This window comes from Crocuta crocuta, unplaced genomic scaffold, assembly GCF_008692635.1.
Source record: "Crocuta crocuta isolate KB4526 unplaced genomic scaffold, BGI_CrCroc_1.0 scaffold127, whole genome shotgun sequence".
NCBI lineage: Eukaryota > Metazoa > Chordata > Mammalia > Carnivora > Hyaenidae > Crocuta > Crocuta crocuta.
In genome coordinates this window covers 3276633-3294445 of record NW_027532008.1, presented here as the reverse complement: position 1 = coordinate 3294445, position 17813 = coordinate 3276633, and the positions used below count along the sequence as shown (strand labels likewise).

General features: G+C 45.5%; 1 protein-coding gene across 2 annotated transcripts in view; it reads left to right on the top strand.

Annotated features, from left to right (window-relative positions):
- DHDDS (dehydrodolichyl diphosphate synthase subunit) overlaps window positions 1-17813 on the top strand; it is a 29978-nt gene that overhangs the window by 419 nt on the left and 11746 nt on the right. For both annotated transcript variants that reach the window (XM_077775900.1, XM_077775899.1), the window contains exons 2-7: window positions 137-254; window positions 1910-2026; window positions 4640-4782; window positions 8367-8483; window positions 9413-9514; window positions 16687-16801. In XM_077775900.1, the coding sequence (XP_077632026.1) occupies window positions 192-254; window positions 1910-2026; window positions 4640-4782; window positions 8367-8483; window positions 9413-9514; window positions 16687-16801 (657 nt within the window). In that variant the 5' untranslated portion in view covers window positions 137-191. The remainder of the gene's footprint in view (window positions 1-136; window positions 255-1909; window positions 2027-4639; window positions 4783-8366; window positions 8484-9412; window positions 9515-16686; window positions 16802-17813) is intronic.

The window sequence follows — 17813 nt, the reverse complement described above, 5'->3', positions numbered from 1 at the left end:
TTCGCTCTAAACTCAGGGTGGTGATGAGTTATCGACGTAGGCAGGTGTCTTTGGATCCTAATGCTGGCTACTCCCCACAGACAGCTGAAGCTGTTTGCAAACCCTGGTGATTTACTCTCTTTCTTGTTTATCCAAGGTTACCCGGCGGGTGTCTTCTTGTTCTGGGCTCATCCTCTGCCGGGGCAGGAGCTATGTCATGGATCAAGGAAGGAGAGTTGTCACTTTGGGAGCGGTTCTGTGCCAACATCATAAAGGTGAGCACCAGTTGGCCTGATGGTTCGTTGGGTAATCTGTGTCAAAACCTGCTATTAATATGGAGTAATCCACAATGGCAAGTGGAATCTAACAATGGAACGGAAGAGTCTGAATTGCAAGGGAACGTCCAGGTCTACATTTCTGGCAGGTATTGTCCTCATTTTCATGCTTTCAAGAACCCCAGGACCTCCCAGTATCATAGACTGTTAGGTCTTCTTGTAGAGAGCTGCAGTGTGTTATTTGGAACTTGGATCTGTTTTTCCTTGTACTGTTTTCTGGATTTAGATAGAATAGTCTTTCTTTGATGTGGCAGTAGAGCATGATGGTTCAGAGCGTGGGCTCTAGAGACAGACAGACTGAAAGTCCTCATGTATCATTTATTAACCATGTGACTTTATATGATTGTTTTGAGGATGAAACCAAAAACAGCACAGTTATCTAGCAGTTCTTAATTACTGCTATTACTGGCGCTGTTTTCGGCCATTTGAAGACTACGATCATCCTATTTCCTACACCCCTTTACTTCCCCAAAGCTTGCCTCTGCGTCTTCTCTGGGGAATCACAACAGTGTTATATTTTGTCCATATAACAGTATAACAGGTATGAGATTTAAGCCAGTCAGCCTGGTCTTGTCTTTCAACCACAGAGTGTCAAGCAGTGGGTAGCAGTGAATTTGGGAGTCAGCAAAGCCTTATACTGTCCCCCCACCCCCAAATGCCAAGTGATCTCAGGCAGTCGAGCACGTGGAAAGTATCTTTTTGGGGAACCACTGCAGTCATGTGTTGGAAAGAACAAGGTACGTGATTGGACTGGAATTTTTTTTTTAAGACTACATGTCGAAGACAAAAGCCGAAACTGTTGGAGAGGTGTGGAGGAAGCAGTCAGTGAAGAGGCTCTCTAGAGAGGGAAATTAGGCTAAGGAGTGAATTTTTGCTGTGATAGACAACCAAAGGCTGCTAGAAGCCAGATAAGAAGCTTCCTTGGCCCCCAAGACATCTTTTTTTTTGCTTTGAAATGGCTCCTGACATTTACATTTTGATGAAAATCCCGATGCTTGGCCTCCCTTGTGTAATCGGAAAATCATTGACACTGGGCCCCCATCCCTGTGTGGCGGCGATTGGATAGGGCAGATTTCTCTTCTCTGGAGGGTACCCTTGCCACCGGACCACAGCCATCAGTATTGTTCCTGTGCCTTCCAGGCGGAGACACGGAACCAAAGTGGTGACCAAGAGCATGTGGTTAAAAATGAGTTCTAAAAGCATACAGACTTCAGTGTGAATTCCCACCTTGCCTTTTCTTAGCTGTGTGACTTGTGGAAAGTCACTTGACCTCTCTGAGACTGGTTTTTTTTTTTTGCACTTGTGAAATGAAAATACTACTACTACTTTACTATTTATTTTATAGATTTATATGAAAAAAAAGAAAAAAACCTGAGATGAAGTATAAAAAGCCTAGCATAGTACTTGGCATATAATAAGTACTTGATATAAATAAATATATATAAATAAGTAAAAGTGCTTAATACCCATTTATTGAGCCAAAGCACAGAATACCCAGTTCCCTTCCTCCGGGGGGCTTTTATCATATAACTCAAGTCTATTAGCTTGGGGTTCCGTGTTGCCCTGTGCCCATCATCTGTCTTCCTACTTCCCAGGCAGGCCCGATGCCCAAGCACATTGCCTTTATAATGGATGGAAACCGTCGCTACGCCAGGAAGTGTCAAGTGGAGCGGCAGGAAGGCCACTCCCAGGGCTTCAACAAGCTGGCTGAGGTGAGAGTGGGAGGCAGAGCCCGCTGGGAACAGTCTATGGAGAACTGGGCTGTAGCGAGAAGATCAGGCCCTGAGTTTGCTGTGGTTTGAGAGTATTTTTTTTAAAGCTATTTGTTTTATCACCTGCTTGCTTGCTTGTTATGGGTCTCATATCAACATTAACAGGGATCAAGCTATAGAGTGAATCATCACAAAATATTAGAAACAAGACCAAAATTTACTTCTCTTACCACCTTAGTAAATCAGCAGTTTCTAGTTTTCTGTGCCTAATTCCAGTCCTTGTAATATGTTCTAACATGACTTGACATTTATAAAACCACTTCTGTATCTTCAGTAACCTTGTTTCCCATGAGATTTTGGCAAGGCGTATACGCATAGGTTTTCTAACTATATGCTTTAATGCCTGTGGAATATTTTATCATAAGGATCCGACATGACTTGATTAGCTGCCCCACTGTTACCAGACATCATAACGGTTCATTTTTTAAAAAACTTTTTTAAAGTTTATTTATTTTGACAGAGAGAAAGAGCAGGGAAGGAGCAGAGAGAGAAGGAGAGAGAGAGAGAGAGAGAGAGAATCCCAAACAGGCTCCATGCTGCCAGCACAGAGCCCAGTGCAGGGCTCGAACTCACAAGCCGTGAGATCATGACCTGAGCCAAAAGCAAGAGTCAGACGCTTAATTGACCTAGCCACCCAGGCGCCCCTTAAACAGTTCAATTTTAGAATTTATTCTAAATTCTTTGAAGTGACATTTCTGGAACAAGTTTAGGGTGACCAGCTATCCTGGTTTGCCTGAGGCCTTTTAGTGCTTAAACTGGGAAAAGTGCCAGACAGCCTGAGTCATCACTCTAAGCAAAGGTCACGGGCATGTTACAGTTATGTTTTGTCTTTTTAAGTGTTTTTTTTTTTTTTTTTGAGAGAGCACAAGCAAGGGAGGGGCAGAAAGAGAGGGAGACCAAGGATCCGAAGTGTGCTCACTGCTGTCAGCTCAGAGCTGACATGTGGGGCTTGAACTCAAGAACCAGGAGATCATGACCTGAACGGAAGTCCGGCACTCAACCGACTGAGCCACACACCCAATTTACAATTTTAATACGTGTTGCAAATTGGAAAACATTACATTTAACAATAAGAATGGAATATTGTATGTTGCTCTGAAACTGACTTTAAGAAGAATGGAAATAAGGGCTGGACAGACCTCAGTGTGCCAGCACAAGAACATGGCCCGATGCCAGGGCATTGATATTTTTGCCTTGAGTGAGTGGCTGTGAGGCTGTCTCGGACACGCTGAGGCCGTCTTCTGGTTTGATGAGCCCAGCTTCTCTCTTGTGACTAAGGAAGAGTCAGGTTTGCCCAGTGCTTAGGAGCTTACGCTCCGGAATTGCTCAGAACTCAGTCGGCACCCTTGCCCTGCTGCTTCCCGGCCCTGTGGCCTGCAGCAAGTCATACAGCTTCCCTTTGCCTCAGTTTCTTCATCAGCAAAACGAGAACAGCAATAATTTCTACCTCCAGAGATTATGTGAAGATTAAATAAAAGGGCACAGTGAAATGCATGTAGGATTTAGCATAAAAGATTTAGCTCAAAAAGCTGAAGTTGTTATTATTAGCAGCTATATTGACTCTAGTCGGTGGTAGGTTCTGATGCAGAGGTGCCGGCCAAAAGGTGGCTTCGCTGTAAGGGCTGTAGAGCCTGAGCCTGTTCAAGGGTGAAGCTCTCACAGGTAATTTTCCCAAAGTGGCGATGACTTTTCGTGTATGTGTATGAGGGGATTAGAAAGGCAGCTCTCCTCCTTTGTTTCTTCAAGTTCAATTCTGATGGGATGTCTGTGTCCCTTACCTGTAACTTCCAGGCTCCCTACCTCAACACTGCTGTTCTCAGCTCTAGTCGGTTCTCTGCCCGTAGTGGCTCTGGGTTAGAGCAGCCCCAGGGGCCCGGCTTTACATAGGAGTTTCACTTCCCTTTTCATCGAGGTATAATTTCATCCAGTGAAATGCACAAACTTGGGGGGCAGGGGTTGACAGTTGCATTTACCTGTCTAATCTGTACCCCTATCAAGATAGAGAACATTTCCAACTCTCCAGTAAGTTCCCTCGTGCCCCTCCCCTCCCAGCCAAACCCCATCCCACTTCCTTTTCCCCTCTTCGGGCAACCACTGTTCTGATTTCTGTCACTAGAGGTGAAGTCTTGCTGTTCTAGAACTTCATAGAAAGGACTCGGCTGTGCAAGGGATGGAGTGTGCTCCTTATTTACAGATCAGGAGACTGAGGCTCACAGAGGTTAAATGATTCGCCTCCAGTCACACAGCAAGCGCATAGTGGAGTCTGAGACTAGAACCGAAATCTTTACTCCCTCAGTGAAAAGTTCTTCTCAGTAAACCAACAACTAACTGTACCAGCACAGCACCGCTCACTAAGTTCACAGTTTACAGATTCTCAACTGGTGGCTTTCTACTCACTTGGTTTGTTGTTCGGACAGAAACACTGGTCTTACCCTAGCTTTACCTGGTTTGGGGAGGAGAGAAGGCTGCCTCTCACCTCCAACACCGAGTCGGGGCGGAGGCGTCTCTTATTTCCCTTACGTGTGTCCTAGCTCCTTGCCTTCTCCCTCTCAGACTCTGCGCTGGTGTTTGAACCTGGGCATCCTAGAGGTGACGGTCTACGCTTTCAGCATTGAGAACTTCAAACGCTCCAAGAGTGAGGTAGACGGGCTGATGGATCTGGCCCGGCAGAAGTTCAGCGGCTTGATGGAAGAACAGTAAGATTCTATCGGACGGGAGAGTGTGTTCTTACACCTCCTCCAGCCCCACACTAACCCTCAACACTCTCATCTGATGCTTATTTAGGGAACTCTAAACCCTTTTAATGTTAGGTCTCTCTCGCTTTTTTAAAAATGTTCATTTATTTTATTTTGAGAGAGAAAGAGTCCATAAAGGAGGGGCAGAGAGAGAGAGAGAATCCCCAACAGGCTTCATGATGTCAGCGCAGAGCCTGATGTGGGGGCTCAATCTCACAAACTTCAAGACCAAGACCTAAGCTGAAACAGAGACGCTTAACTGACCTAGCCACCCAGGCACCCCAGTCAGGTCTCTCTGGTGGCAAGCTAGTTTTTCTCCTCCCCCCCCCCCCCCCGCTTTTTTTTTTAAGGGGGCACTTAAGTACCTGAGGATATAGAGGCATTTCACAAAATTCAAGGATGAGTATAGCCAGCCTTGAGCAAAACTGAAACCAGAAATTGAAATCCATCAGATAGATTCCTTCTCTCTGCACTCTACCTTTCTTTGCTTAGGAGAGGATCCCAGAATGAACTAAAGCCCTTAATTAATAGCCCACTTTAGATCAAATTTCTACCCCATGGCCAATAAACTGATCAGGAAGTAGCATGAGAGAAACATTGAAAAAGCCCTTTTCTACCACGTAGTCATCCCTGAAAAGTCACTATATCGCTCTACATGTTCTCTTGGAAGGGACAGGTGACATGTAAGAGGCCTTTATGGGGAAGAGTCAGTACCATTCTTAGCTGTCACTAAGTTTAAGCTTAACTTAGGGAGCAAAGAGGAAGTTTGATGGAGCTTATCTGCTTCAAAGCGTGGAAGCCTCTCCAGCCAGGCGTGCCCCAGAGTCTTCATTACAGCCCTTTTCTGCCCAGCTCCTCCCATGCCAGGGCCAGCGAGATGAGAGAACAGGGGCCTGGAGCACCAGTGAGGCTGGGCCTAGAACAGTCTTGTCATTTAGGTCCCAGTAGGTCCTAGTTCAGACCCTGTGGGTCTGGTGGCGGGAAGGGTGGCCAGGTGTCTCACTGTCCATATGGGATAATGAGACTCAGCCACAGACATTGCTGCCTGGTCCCCAGCAGAGTCCATGTGGCTCAGAGTTCCCACCCAAGGGACTGGGGCTGGTTCAGATTCTTCTGTGCTTCATACTAATTTCACCTGAAAAAAGATTTTTTTTAAGTTTATTCATTTTTGACAGGGGCGGGGAAACAGAACACAAGCAGGGGAGGGGCAAAGAGAGAGGGAAACACGGAATCCGAAACAGGCTCCAGGCTCTGAGCTGTCAGCACAGAACCCGACACGGGGCTTGAACCCACAAGCCTCGAGATCATGACCTGAGCCGAAGTTGGATGCTTCACCAACTGAGCCACCCAGCCGCCCCGAATTTCACCTTTTTAAAGTGCTTATACTATATGCCAGGTCCTGAGCCTAACAGGTATTCTCATTTCTTATTCACGTTATCCTGTGAGAAAGATTTTATCATCCCAATTGTAGTGAGGAGGCAAGTGAAAACAGAGAAGTTTTGATTTGCCTGCTGGGCCACACAGCTCTCAGGCAGACCCAAGACAGACAAGATCTTTCCAACTCCAGAGCTGAGCTGTGGCCTACTACACTCATTCGAAAGACAGAAGGTAATCTTACAGTTCCCTAAAGATTAAAATACATGGCGGTAGAGGAACTACTGAGATGGCTCCCATCAGTCAGCAGTAGAGGAAAGGCCTTAGGTTCTAAGGTCCTGGACAGAAAAGAAGCAATCTCATCAGTGGTTTCCCAACAATGTGCCACAGAACCTCAAAGTTCTGAGGAGTGGGTGTGCAAAGCCAGAGGGAATAGGGCACAGGGTGCCAGTTGGCATTTTACCTACTGTGTATATTAACCATACTTGTCAGGAAGAAAGAGCTCTTGGCTAAAAGAAGGTTGGGAAAACCACTGACCTAGTTCAGGTTCATCAGTTGAGAAACAACCCTAGCAAATAGAGGTGAAAGACTTGCCCGTGGCCACACAGCAGGCTCATGGCAGAACCAGGTTGGGAACCCAAATCTCCTGGCTCCTTGCCCCAGGGCTTTTGCCTCCCCTTCCCTATAGACGTCACTCGGGTCACCTGCCTGTGTCTGAGGGTGAGCACTTTCACATACTTTATCTTACTAAACAAGCCGATGTGCAGAGTATGGCAGAGATGTTTATCACCCCCCGCCCCATTCAAGGGGTAGGGGAAACTGAGGCTCAGAGAGGCTAAGTAGTTATACAAGGTCAGCTCGTAAGTGCTGGCTCTAGGCCTTGAATCTAGCTGTTTTCATTCTGGTTTTGCTTTGATCGGACTATACATCTGTCTACTCTAGCCACTCGGGTGGCTTTCTCAAAAATAGGTGGTTAGATCTTGCTTTGCCCTCGATGAAAAGTGATGAGGGTTATAGAGTGGATAAGCTGTTGCATGTGGCCTTGCACTCTGGATCAGGGTTCTCCAGGACATGCCTGATACCCTGCCTTGCACTGTGCTTCTTGTGGTTAAGTTCTCATTTTCCAAACGCTAGTCATTGAGTGTCTCCATAGCAGTTCCCAGGTGAGGGAGGCTGGTTGGGTAACTGAATGCATGCTTGCTGTGCCGAGTTTGGGAATTATGGTATGGAGGCAGTGAAATGCCACGGTGAAGAGGATAGGCCCTAGAACCAGACTCCTTAGGTTCAAATTCAGCTTTCCACCCACCAGCCATCTGGTGTGGAGCAAATACCCTAACCTCCCTGTGCCTCAGTTTCCTTGTCAGTAAAAGGGGGAGTGATAATGGTGTCTGCCTCAAAGGCTGATGTAAGGGTGGGATGTGTCGATGAGTGTAAAGCACTTAGACCAACGTCTGGCACTTAGTAAACATAAAATTAATGTTAGATGTTGCTGTTTTTAACGTACTTCACCGGAAGGTACAGGAGTAACAAATAATATAGCTCCTGCCCTTGAGATTCTTCTTCTGTCAGAATGGGACTGAATACATAAAATGCAACTTGCCCACAAGGATGCATGAAGAGGTGTGATGTGTGGGAAAGAATTTGGGTTTGGGTCCTCAAATCAGACCTGGTTTCTTTTTCAATTATTTACTAAATTTATTGATATTTATTTTGAGAGAGAGGGGCTGAGTGGGGTTGGGGGAGGGGGGGAGAGACAGACAGACAGACAGACAGACAGACTCCCAAGCAGGTTCTGCACTGTCAGCGCAGAGCCCGACGTGGGGCTCAAATTCACAAACCGGGAGATCATGACCTGAGCCGAAATAGAGTCAGACGCTTAACCGACCCAGCCTCCCGGGCGCCCCAGACAGACCCGATCCTGATACCGCACTTGATGGTCGTTTGACCTTGGGCAGTCTCTATCTGACTCTCCTGCCCGAGCCTCAGTTTCCTGCTGGAGAATGGGGAACCTGGTGACCTCCTGTCAGAGTCATTGAGGGGATGCAGCGGTACTGCATGTAGGACAGTGCCTGACACACGCAGGAAAGCTCTTAGAAGCCGGGAGTTGAGTCTTGTCACTTCTCCGACTCCACAGGCAATCTGTCCCAACCCTGCCTCCTTTTCCTGCTCAGGGAGAAACTGCAGAAGCACGGGGTATGTATCCGGGTCCTGGGCGATCTGCATTTGTTGCCCTTGGATCTCCAGGAGCTGATTGCACTGGCGGTCCGGACCACCAAGAACTACAACAAGTAAGTGTTCAGATTTCCCCTGAGCGACCCGTATCAGTCTTTGACTCCCTGCTAGCTTTAAAGAGACATACTGGGGCTCTCTAGGTGGGCATTTGGTACAGGAGGGCAAGGAGAGGTTTGAGATGCTTAGAGACTTTTTCCATCTGTAGGGCAGACCAGAGATGGTCCTTAATACCATGTTAAATGTGCATATTCTTACACATACAGTTTTTCATCTTCTTCCTCCTTCATGTGCCTGTCTCCCCCCCGTATACATATACATGTATGTTTACATATACACATGTACTTAATAATAGTTACTATTATTTTACTTGACAGAGGATAGGGTGGAAATGTATAAGCTGTAGGTATGGCCTTGAGCTCTAGCTCAGGGTTCTTCAGGACCTGCCTGGACCTTCTAGGACCTAATACCTCAACTTACAATGTGCATCTGTCTCTGTCTACAGTATCTCTCTCTCTCTGAAGACAGATCCTTGAAGAAATTCTTTTTCTGTTCCACTCCTTTAAGGATAGGTTGATACTGGGAGGTCCTGGCAGGTGCAGCAGCGAACGGAGTTCAGTAATCCAAACTTCATCATGTGTGCCTTTGGGTTTAATACGTGTTTGGCAGTGGATTGGTTTACATCAAATTTGCATCTTATTCACCTTTGTTTGTGCTAATGTGACAGCAGATTCATGTCCTCTGAAAGCTGGTTGGCAGTAGGAGGGAGGCTAATAAGGGTCGTTTAGTGTTCATCTTGTTACAAAAACTAATGACATGATCATTCTAAGAAAACTTGGGAAACACAATTCATAATCTCACCTTTCAGTGATACCCATGATTAACATTTGGTACTTTCTGTTCTTTCGGAGAAGCGGTGCCCTGTAAGCAATGACTCCGGTCCTTAGTCCCTGTCCTCTGCTAAATTATTCTCTCCTTCCTTTCTCAGGTGTTTCCTCAATGTCTGCTTTGCGTACACGTCCCGTCATGAGATCAGTAATGCTGTGAGAGAGATGGCCTGGGGAGTGGAGCAAGGCCTTCTGGACCCCAGGTACCCTGTTATTTCGTGTGTAACTGGTAGGGAAACCAGGTGTGCGCCTCCCTCGCCGTGCACTTGGGCCGGAAGTCAAATCAGGGATGCATGTGGACAGATTTGGGGCACGATTCCCACCCCACCCCCACCCCCCGCTGCCACATAGATCTTAGGATTGGCTTGTTATAGCCCGCTTCAGAATTTCTGTGTTCACCAAAGACCAAGAAGCCCCAGAAAAATGGTATAGAAGAAAACAAGTCTGAGGCATTCACTAAAAAATGATGTCTTTACACCTGCAACTAACATAACACTGTATGTTAACTGTATTGGAATTAAAAAACAAAAAAGGCCTCCATGGGGTGCCTCGCTGGCTCAGTTCGTAGAGCATGTGGCTTTTGATCTTGGGGTGGTGAGTTCGAGCCCCACATGGGTGTAGAAATTACTTAAAAATAAAATCTTTAGGGGCATCTGGGTGGCTCAGTCGGTTGAGCGTCTGACTTGGTCTCAAGTCATGATCTCATGGTTCGCGGGTTTGAGCCCCACATTGGGATCTGTGCTGACAGCCTGGAGCCGGCTTTAGATTCTGTGTCTGTCTCTTTCTCTGCCCCTCCCCTGCTCATGTTCTGTCTCTGTCTCTCAAAAATAAATAAACATGGGGCTCCTGGGTGGCTCAGTCGGTTAAGCGTCCGACTTCGGCTCAGGTCATGATCTCACAGTTTGTGGGTTCAAGCCCTGCGTCAGGCTCTGTGCTAACAGCCCAGAGCTTGGAGCCAACTTTGGATTCTGTTTCTCCTCTCTCTGCCCCTCCCCCACTTGTGCTCTGTCTCTGTCTCTCAAAAATAAATAAATGTAAAAAAAAAATTAAAAAATAAACATTAAAAAAACAAAAAATAAAATCTTTAAAAAGAAGAAGAAAAAGACCTCCTCCTGGCCCTTTGGCAATATTTTTCCTAGAATGATTTTTCAGGAACACAGCCTGTTGGGGGTATAGTCCTTAGGTCTCTTCATATTACAGTTTCATGCAAGATTCAGGTATTTTTCAGAAAGAAAATTGTTGCTCAGGAACAACACGTGGGATCCTAATTCCTAGAGCTGGGAGAGACTTTGGAGGTCATCTAGCCACTCGGTCCTTCTCATGTTATTATTAGTGTAACCTTTGGTAATGATGTTAATAAACTTAATAAGAGCAAAAGTAAAATAACAGCAAAAGCACCCAGGCATTGTGTCACGTGCTGTATTTCATTCAGTCAATCTCACGCTTGAGAGCTTCGAATGTCTTTTTCCATTTTATAGATGAGAACACTGAGCCGCGTGTTGGAGGGCCCTTCCCCAGGTCAGTCCGCTGGTCAGCGCCAGAGCTGACTCCTCTCTAATGCTGTCTGCTTCCAGAGTTCTTGTCCGTATTTACCTCTAGCATCTGGGATCTTGGGACCCAGGAATTATTCGGATTCCCTTTTGGGAATAATTTGATTTACCTGGGAAACTACATTAAAAATAAAAAAGTTACTCCACGAGAATGGAATTAGATCAGAAGAAAAGGAGACAGTTTTTTATGGGGTTTTTTTTGGTGTGGTTTGTTTTCGGTTTGTTTTTGTTTAACGTTTGTTTATTTTGAGAGAGAGAGACAGAGACAGAGTCTATGTGGGAGAGAGGGAGAGAGAGAATCCCAAGCAGGATCTGCACTGTCAGCACAGAGCCCGACTCAGGGCTTGATCTCATGAACCCATGAGATCATGGCGTGGGCAAAAATCAAGAGTCGGATGCTTAACTGACCGAGCCACCCAGGCGCCCTGATAAGGAGACAGATTTAACACTATTCTGTAAATCCTTTTCCTTTCCAACAGCTGGGTCATCTTTCTGTGCCACATAGTTCATTCATTCAATCAGTCATTTACTCACTCAACAAACATTTTAAAAGTGCCGCATAAAGGCCAAGCACATTGTTGTACAGCGGGAGTACAGTGGTAAGAATAAAAATACATATTTCCTGTTCTCAAGGAGTTCTGGTAAAGGACACAGACAATAATCCATTTTGCACATTCACATACAGTTATAATGGTGATAAGTGCTGTATGAGCATCGGCAACAAGAATTTATAGTAAGAGGAATAGACCTGCTCGGAAAGGCTTTGCCAAGGAAATAAGTGGCCAAAGAAGGAAGAAAAAGCGGTAACTGGGGACTGAAGAGGTAATGTAAGGAGCTTGTCGGTTGCAGAAAGGCTGTTAGAATAATCTGGGTATAGATTGCCCAGAATGGAGCTTGGGTGGGTGGTGGAAGAGGAAGAGGAAGAGGTCGAATAGACTGCATGAAGTGTTAGGAAGTAGATAAAATCGAGAGGCCTTAATGGACTGGGTCTGGGGAAAGGATGTGTTATGAGTGACTTTAGGGCTTTTGACTTCCGAAAGAGTGCAGAGGGGTGCCCTTCCTGTGCCACGGAACCCTGAGGGAGGATCCAGTTTGAGGAGGAAGGTCAGCAGTGTGACTTGGGATATCCAGTAGATGTAGAACATAGCTCTCAGGTCGACACTCGTGAGGAGGGATGGGGACTGGACATATCAGCGTGGAGGGCATCTGTGAGTGGTTGGTAACCGAAGCAGAGAGAGCATGAGTACATTGAGAAGAGTCTAGAGTAAGAGAGCTGAGGATGCAGTTTTGAGAAACTCTCCGTTTTGCTGCCTGGGTAGAGGAGAATGAGGCTTAAGGAGAAAAAAGGATGAGCAACCGGAAAGGCAGGAAGAAAACCTGGCAGTCAGTGGTACAGAAGCCTAGAGAAGAGGGAATTGGTTGGTGCAGCTTGGGAGGGGGGAGCATTGAGGGGGGAGCAGCAGTGCCGCATCCTGCAGAGAGGTCAGTTAAGTTGTGGATGGAGAATGAACTGGTGGGGGGAGAAATTAAAATGCTGGGTTAAGTTGGCAGAGGGCAGGCAGGAAGATGAGATATGAAAGAATAGGAGGGATATATGAGTAGATGCGTGTTAATGTAATTCTCTAATTTTTGACATGTGGGGTGATTTCGTAGTTGTTCCCAATATTATTGTGCTTTACAGTGAATGTTTCATTTAAAGAGACAAATGTTGGGGCACCTGGGTGGCTCAGTTGGTTAGGCATCCCACTCTTGGTTTCGGCTCAGGTCACGATCTCGCAGTTTATGAGTTCAAGCCCCACATCGGACTTTGTGCTGACAGCGCAGAGCCTGCTTGGGATTTTCTCTCTCTCTTTCTCTCCCTTCCTGTGCTCACTTGCTCACACTCTCTCTCTAAATAAATAAACAAACTTAGAAAATAAATAAAACCAAGAGACAAATGTTTATGCTAAAAAGAAAGCTATTTAGCGAGTAGATTGGTATACATTCACGCCTAGAACTAGAGCCTGATCTTGCCTCCTACTTCAGTGTACTTGATACTCAGACCACATTGTCATAACCACTGACCTTTATCTTCTCCTTATTGCCCAGCAAGTTTTCCCATATTTGTTTTCTTTGCCCTGTATGGCTTAGTAACTTACCTATGTGGGATTAGTCAAGCAGATACGGCGTGGGCTGGGCAGAGTCACCAGGGTAAGGGGGCTACAGCCTTAGGAAGCTTGGTGTCCTACTCAGACTGGAATAATCAGAGCCCTGTTACACACATACTTTTATAAAGGTCATACGTGTTCATCAGAGAAGATTTGCAAACTACTAGATCTATAAAGGTGAAAATTTAGATCTTCCAGGATCTCACCCTCAGCAACACTCCTGGCAGCACTTGGATTTTAAATATATCTTTCTGGCCCTTCCTGTATGTTTGAGTATTTGTGCGTGAGTTTAATCAACGGAGTTGATTTTTCCCATCAAGTTGTGACAACATCTGCTACCTGTGTTAGGGTTCTAGGGTGTTTGTAGGTACATCATAAAAAAAAAATTATTTTTAGCCTTTATTTTTAAAAAATTTTTTGATTTAAGTCTATTTATTTATTATTGTTTTTTTAATTTTTTTTTTATGTTTTATTTATTTCTAGGAGAGAGAGAGAGACAGTGTGAGCAGGGGAGGGTCAGAGAAAGAGGGAGTCACAGACTGAAACAGGCTCCAGGCTCTGAGCTGGCAGTCAGCACAGAGCCCGACGCGGGGCTCGAACCCACGAACTGCGAGATCATGACCTAAGCGAAAGTCGGACGCTTAACCGACTAAGCCACCCAGGCGCCCCTATTTATTATTGAATGAGAGAAAGCACTCAAGCTGAGGAGGGGTAGAGAGAGAGGGGGAGACACAGAATCTGAAGCAGGCTCCAGGCTCTGAGCTGTCAGCACAGAACCCAACGCGGGGCTCAAACCCACAAACCGTGAGATCGTGACCGGAGCCAAAGTCAGAGGCTTAACTGCCAGAGTCACCCAAGCATCCCTCAAAAACTGTTTTAGCTTATAAGCTCCTCACATTCTGAAAACCAACGTGTATTTATTTCTGAGATCTGTTTTCCATGATTCATTCATTCATTCATTCAAACATGTATGAGTCTCTGTCCCCAGAAGGTCCTATGCTAGAAGAGCAAGAATACAGAGATGAATGTCAAGGGGCTTGCCCTGCGCAGTTCACAGTGTGGTTCATGTACATAAACGAGTAATCCACGGTGCTGTGTACCACAGTAAGGATGCACAGGGCAAAGCTGACAAAAGTAGTGGTCAGCTGTGGTTGGAGGTTAAGCCAGAGTCCTCTTTTTAAAACACAAGTCTAATAATGACATAAATATTTATAACCAAAGAAATCACGCTCTGAACACTTGGCAACCTGAATCATGCCTCTGTTCACTTGATGTTGTAATACGAGCACTTTTCCATGCCTGTTTGTTTTTTTAATGTTTATTTATTTTTGAGAGAGAGATGGACAGAGCATGAGCGGGGAGGGGCCGAGAGAGAGGGAGACACAGAATCCAAAGCAGGCTGCAGACTCTGAGCTGTTAGCCCATAACTCGCTGCGGGGCTCAAACTCACAAACCATGAGATCATGGCCTGAGCCAAAGGCAGACACTTAACCAACAGAGCTACCCAGGTGCCCCACATGCCTCACATTTCTAATAATTCTTTGTATCATTATTTTCAATGGCTGCGGAATATATCTTTAATTTACTTAATCATTCTAATTGTTGGCTATGTAGTATGTTTCTAATTTGTCATTATTACAAATAAGGCTACAATGAAGTCTATAAACTTAACCCTTTTTTTTTACTTTTTTTGTTTTTTAGTGTTTGTTTATTTTTGAGACACAGAGAGAGCATGGGCGGGAGAGGGGCAGAGAGAGAGGGAGATGTAGAATCTGAAACAGGGTCCAGGCTCTGAGCTGTCAGCACAGAGCCTGACGTGGGGCTCAAACTCACTGACCTCGAGATCATGACCTGAGCGAAGTTGGATGCTTACCCGACTGAGCCGCCCAGGCACCCCTATAAACTTAACTCTTATCACCATTTTAGATGGCTTCCTCTGGATTTGGGTCTGGATGTGTCCATTTCACCTTATTCTTGTCAAGGTTTTCTTTAATGTCAACTACTCTAATTTTATAGGTGGAAGTTGGTATTTTATTTAATAGAAATTACCTCTCTGGGCACCTGGCTAGCTCAAATCGGTAGAGCATGTGACTATTGATCTCGGGGTTGTGGGTTGAGCCCCACATTGGGTGTAGAGATCACTTTTTAAAAAATCTGTTACTTCATTTCATTTGACCCTCAAAATAACCTATAAGTTGATAGGACAAATTTGCCCATTTCAAAGATAAGAGAGCTCAGAAATTATATTGATTGTATAGCATCTCAAATTTCTTAATTAGAGGATTCAAACCATGCTGCAAAGACAAAACTATCCGATCAGGGAAATCTGAACTAGATTTCATTTTGCAAGTCATAAGTGCATATTGTTTACCGTATGATGTTCGGAAAAAAAAGAAAGCTCCCTCTGTGATTTGCAGTTCTCTCTGAAAGAGTGTAGTCTTGCTTTACATACTTAGCCCAGATCTCTCTCTCTGCTTTTTTTTTTTTTTTACCCTGCTCCTAGAAGACTCTTCCCACTAAGAAATCTTACTTGCTAGACCCTTCCCAAGATACAAGTCTTACCACTTGGAGATTCCAAAATCTGCCTCTGGCTGCTTGGTAAGGACTGGTAAACAGTGTTCTTGGACCCAGCAGACCCCAGCCTTGCTAATACCCTCTTTCAATGAACGGGAGTGTTTTACTTCAGATAAATGGCGGCAGTCCCTACCCTGCCTTCCTCGGTCTCCTTTCTAAGTGTCTGTCTGCTTGAGAAAGTAGCTCTTAACAAACACAGGAGGGGCCGGCATTTTGGTGTTTTTTAAAATCCTAAGTAATGTGATTTTTTTTGCAGCATTTCAGGGTCCATGGTGGCCGGGTGGCTCAGTCGGTTAATAGTCCGACTTCGGCTCAGGTCATGATCTCATGGTTTGTGGGTTCGAGCCCCGCGTCAGGCTCTGTGCTGACAGCCAGCTCAGAGCCTGGAGCCTGTTTCGGATTCTGTGTCTCCCTCTCTCTCTGACCCTCCCCTGTTCATGCTGTCTCTCTGTCTCAGAAATAAATAAAAACATTAAAAAAATTTAAAAACTGTTACAATAAATTCAAACAATGACAAAAGTACATAAAGAAAAGATAGTCTACTTCTTATCCAACCCTCCAGAAGTGATCACTATTAATAATGTGGTGTATGTTTTTCTAAACTTTTTCTTTATAGATACATATATTCATATGTGTGAGTGTGTTCTCTACACTGTATATTTTCTGAGGCTTGCTTTTTTTCAATATTAGATGTGAGACATCTTTCCCAGTCGGTGCATTTAGATTTATCTTTATTAAAAATGGCTATATTAGTATTGCATCAAATTGCAGGGTCAGATATATGCATTTTAAAAAACAAGGCATTTTAAGTGAAGGACGTAGTCTCATGGTTGTGTCTGGTTGTAGGCCTACCATGAAAGGCCTTTGGGCAAGTTATTTATCTTTTCTGAGCCTCAGTTTCCTTATCTATAAAATGAAGATAGAAATACTTTGCGTAGTTAGTTGTGAGTATTCAAATCATACATCCCTTTGAATGTTAAGGTCCTTCTGCCTATATCGGCTAATGGTGTTCTGTCAACTGGTAAGCCTTAAGTATGAGTTCATCAGGAGAATAATCCAGAAAGAGATGTGTGCTTATCTTTGTCTCTTCCCCACTCACCTTAGTGATGTTTCTGAGTCTCTGCTTGATAAGTGCCTCTATACCAACCACTCCCCTCACCCTGACATCTTGATCCGGACTTCCGGGGAAGTGAGGCTCAGCGACTTCTTACTCTGGCAGGTAAGTAGTTTGCCCCCATCGTCGTGTTTATGTCAGCCTGAAAGCCGTGGCTGTGTCCACAGGGTGGATTTAGTGGGGCTCATCCCCACCCCTAGCTGTGCTAGTACCAGAGAACTGGGGCTGGGGGCGGAGGGGATCTGGAGAAACGTATCCAGACTGTGCCTGGGAACATTGGCTGTCCCTTCCTCAGCTGTCCAGGGCTTTGGCAGCCTGGGTTGTTCTTGCTCTCTAAAGTGCCTAGAGGAAAGTCAAGGCTACCCAGCTGTGGTGCAGACTTCATGCGTGCCCCGGTCAAAGCCCTGGACGTCTGCCCTGTCCCTGAGCATAAGTTGCTGCCCTGGTAATCTAGCAGGTACTCCAGCGCCTCTGAGGTAGAACTTTGCCTTGCGGTTACTTGTCTCTCTCCTTCATACTAACGGCCGCGTCTATGCAAGCACAGTCCACAAGGGATGTAAACTCTATGCAGACTCTTCCTTGGGAGCCTGCTGTTGCCTCTCAGCTCCCTTACCCCAGTGTAAGTGGTCCCCCTAAAGCTCACAGCCAAATCAGTTTGCCTTTACTTGAACATCCCCAGCATCTGTTAACTTGGCCCCTAAGTGGCACATGATTGGAGAAAGCCCTTGTTCAAGGAGAGGTTGGAGGGACTCAGCTTAGAAGCAGTTTCCAGAAGTTGTAATGGACTAGATAGTCTTAAAAAATTTAGCTACTGAAGATACTGTCAGTCTTTGGCTATGTTGACATCATGTGCAGTTTACGTTTCTTTGGTCTACTCTGCTGGTCAGATCGTGTCTGGAAAGTTTACTTCTGGGCACTGAGTTTTAAAACACTGCACCGGTAAACTGGAGGGCTTAACAGAAGCTGTCAGCCCGGATGGCAAGGAATCTGGAACTCTTGTCATTTAAGGATGTGACGGATAGTGGTCTGAAAAAGGGAGGCCTGGTGACCGTGAGTTCCTCCTTTGTGCTGGGCATAGGCAATGGCCACCTCAGAAGTAGTCCCTGCTGTCTTCAAA